Raw genomic sequence first — 2,932 nt, 5'->3', positions numbered from 1 at the left:
TAAAATTATGAAGCTTCAAATTAATATTTTTGTGTTTATAATTGAAATAGAAATATATAATACAATTTGTAATAATATCTATACATTTACATTATTTATTAATATATTTATAGTAAAAAATTTATAATAAAGAGAAGAGAATTTTTAAAATTTTTTTAAAGATATCCAAAATTTAGTGAGAAAGAGAGGGCATGATGAGGTTTGTTTGGGTAGTATATGTGAGGTAAATTAAAAATGTGTATGTGTGTTGTGGTTTTGCATTGGTAGCGTTTGATTTGAAATAGGAGAAGAGTGTGTTAGTTGAAGGAAAAGATAAAGTGGGAGTGAGTAATGGTTGTTGTTGGCAAATAGAAAGGGTGAACGTGTGGTGGTGATGTGACAGAAAAGTGATTTGCACATCCAAGACGAGAATATTGTGGTGTGCTGCTCCCTGCAAAGAGGCCACGTACCCCCCTCTCTTTCCAGGAGTGCTGCACACCCTCTCCTCCCTCATTGGCTCCTCCCCATCGCCCTGGGACCAATCACAACGCCAGATACGCCACTTTTCTCCACTCTCTCTATTTATTCACCCTTTTCTTTTTACTCTTTACTCTCAATTTTACTACAACCTAAAACATCTTATAAAACACATCCTAATACTCTAACATTACCTTTTCTTTCAAAATATAACATTTTTTTTTCAATATACAAAATACAAGTTCCATTATTTTTGGATAATACAAGTTTCATATGTAATAATATTACAAAAATAGTGTATTATTACAAGTTTCATATGTAATATTTGTAAGATAATAGTGTATTTTTTTTTATAAACAATTAAATTAAAATTATTGGTTAATATATTTAAGGGTCTAGGTAGCATTTGTCCTTTTGAAAAGAGATAAGTAACATACTAAATTTGCTCCAATCACCTTCAGTTTCTGTTCCCCTGTTAACCTAGACACGTGGCGCTTGCTCACCCAGCCACCGTGCTGCCGTTATCATTATCGTTTCCGCTCCATCTCTCAGCACCGAACCCAAAAGAATCGCTAGAGAGAGAAACCAAGAGAGAGAGAGAGAAACAAAGATCTAACTCTCGCTTTCGCTCGCTGTTGTTGCTTCCCTCCGTGACCGTGATGGACGGTGGAGATGTCTGGAGCGTGGCTGCCTGTGCCGACGCCAACGCCGCTTCTCACGTCAACAGAATAATGCTCCGCTTCCGCCCGATCGCACCCAAGCCCGTCGCCGGAAGTTCCTCCGCCGCCGCCTGCGGCGGAGGCGGAGAGGTAAGCCAGAGTAGCAACGTGTCAGTCCTCGGGAAGAGACCGAAGAGGAAGTACGTTAGGATTCGGAGGAACAGTGGATACGTGAGAAAGAATAGTAGTAGTAGCGTTAACGGTGACGGTAACGACATCGATCAGTCGTCGGAAGTGGCGGTTGTGACGTTGCAGTTGATGCCGGAGAAGGAGGCGCCGGGAGGAGACTCGGCGGCCGGAGATTCGTGGTGTAAGAACGTCGATCTTGACCTAACGGTAGAGAAGATTCAGATCGTGGAGAATCGGAAACCGAAGGCGCCGTGTGCGCCGGCGGAGGAAGGAAAAGAAGGCAAGGGTTCAGATCTTGTCGCAGCGAAGAAGGTGGCGGAGTCGTGGGTGACGGTGGAGAGCGTGATAAGCACGTGCATGGGGGATGGAGGAGGGTTAGGTTGTACGGACGCGGAGAAGGTGAGGACGCTAGAGAGCGACACGTGTCCGGGGTTTGTGTGCGACGGAAGCTTGGTGGTGCGGTGGGTGAATGAGGCGTACAAGAGGCTGTTGGCGAGCGAGGATATCGTGGTGTGGTTGAAGGTGAAGGATAGCGCTAGTGCTGCGTGGCTGTGCTACTCTCACCCGGCGTTCACCTGCGGGGTGAGATTGCAGTACACGTGGCGGAACGAGAAGTGCACGAAGATGGTGCCGTGCGATGTTTGGAGATTGGACTCTGGCGGGTTTGCATGGAGGCTAGACGTGAAAGCTGCGCTGAGTTTGGGTCTCTGAAAAATGAAAAAAAAAAGGAAAAATCAGAGACGCAAACTCGACCTTATTTATATGTATCCTTTTATATATATATATATACACACACCTTTGCATAACTCGCCACCTCCAGTTCTATGAATTGAGATGAAGACTCAAGGACCTGTTTGGTTAGGTATTATTCCAGTCAGAGTGTTTACTGCTACTAGTGTTTAAAGAAAATGTTAAAAATTTGGTAAGAAAAAGGGTTTGTAGGTATGCCCTTATTTAAAATAGTTCGTGAACGATATTTGTCCTTTCTAATGGTCTTAGTGAAGACAAGAAAGATGTTGATAGAAACTTGGAAATGGGATTGGGATACTCTTGGGTTAGTCTTCTCTTGGGAGTTGGGAGGGGCTGAAAAGTAGAAACGTATTGGAATTAAACATGCAAAGTGCTACTCAAAAGTGGTGTGCTTTGTGATATCTATGTCTTGTAGAACTAAAGCTATATTAGGTGAAGAAGTGTGTGCAAACTATGTTGTCGCTACGACACTTTCAGACCAAGAATAATCTTGGTAAATATATGCATATATTTTAGTAATGCTATGGATGTATATGTATCTATAAATGTACATGACTAACTAGCTTTTCTTGTGGATGCATTAGAGAGAATAATATGAAGAATAGGGAGTTATGTGACTGTCGTGTGTGACTTTGTTGTTTATCTTAGTGGGGGCATATGGAAGTTAGGTAAAACTCTAAAAGCAGTGGAATTTACTCTTCTATGTTTTCTTTCACATGATACCTAGATTTGTTTCCTCATTTGGTTAGTGTTTCTTATTTTTTTATTTCAGATGATATTATTATAAAATTATTAAATAAAAATATTTAAAAAATAATTAGTTATTGTATTAATTAAATTAGATATTATTTTAAATATTAAAAATATTATTAATATCT

The 2,932-nt window shown here is 40.6% G+C and overlaps 1 protein-coding gene across 1 annotated transcript; it reads left to right on the top strand.

Annotated features, from left to right (window-relative positions):
* The first annotated feature begins 211 nt into the window (after positions 1-211).
* LOC137837134 (uncharacterized) lies at positions 212-2,573 on the top strand. The gene has a single exon (XM_068646006.2). It carries the CDS (start codon positions 1,116-1,118, stop codon positions 2,013-2,015), a length of 900 nt encoding a protein of 299 aa, XP_068502107.2. The 5' UTR covers positions 212-1,115; the 3' UTR covers positions 2,016-2,573.
* Positions 2,574-2,932: the final 359 nt, after the last annotated feature.

The sequence above is a fragment of the Phaseolus vulgaris genome, chromosome 4, assembly GCF_051622355.1.
Source record: "Phaseolus vulgaris cultivar YP4 chromosome 4, ASM5162235v1, whole genome shotgun sequence".
NCBI classification, from domain to species: domain Eukaryota; kingdom Viridiplantae; phylum Streptophyta; class Magnoliopsida; order Fabales; family Fabaceae; genus Phaseolus; species Phaseolus vulgaris.
The sequence above is the reverse complement of the archived record's forward strand: the minus strand, read 5'-3'. Positions and strand labels throughout refer to the sequence as shown.

Excerpts from the sequence above, each read along its gene's own strand:
- LOC137837134 (XM_068646006.2), top strand. The coding sequence starts at position 1,116 with ATGGACGGTGGAGATGTCTGGAGCGTGGCTGCCTGTGCCGACGCCAAC.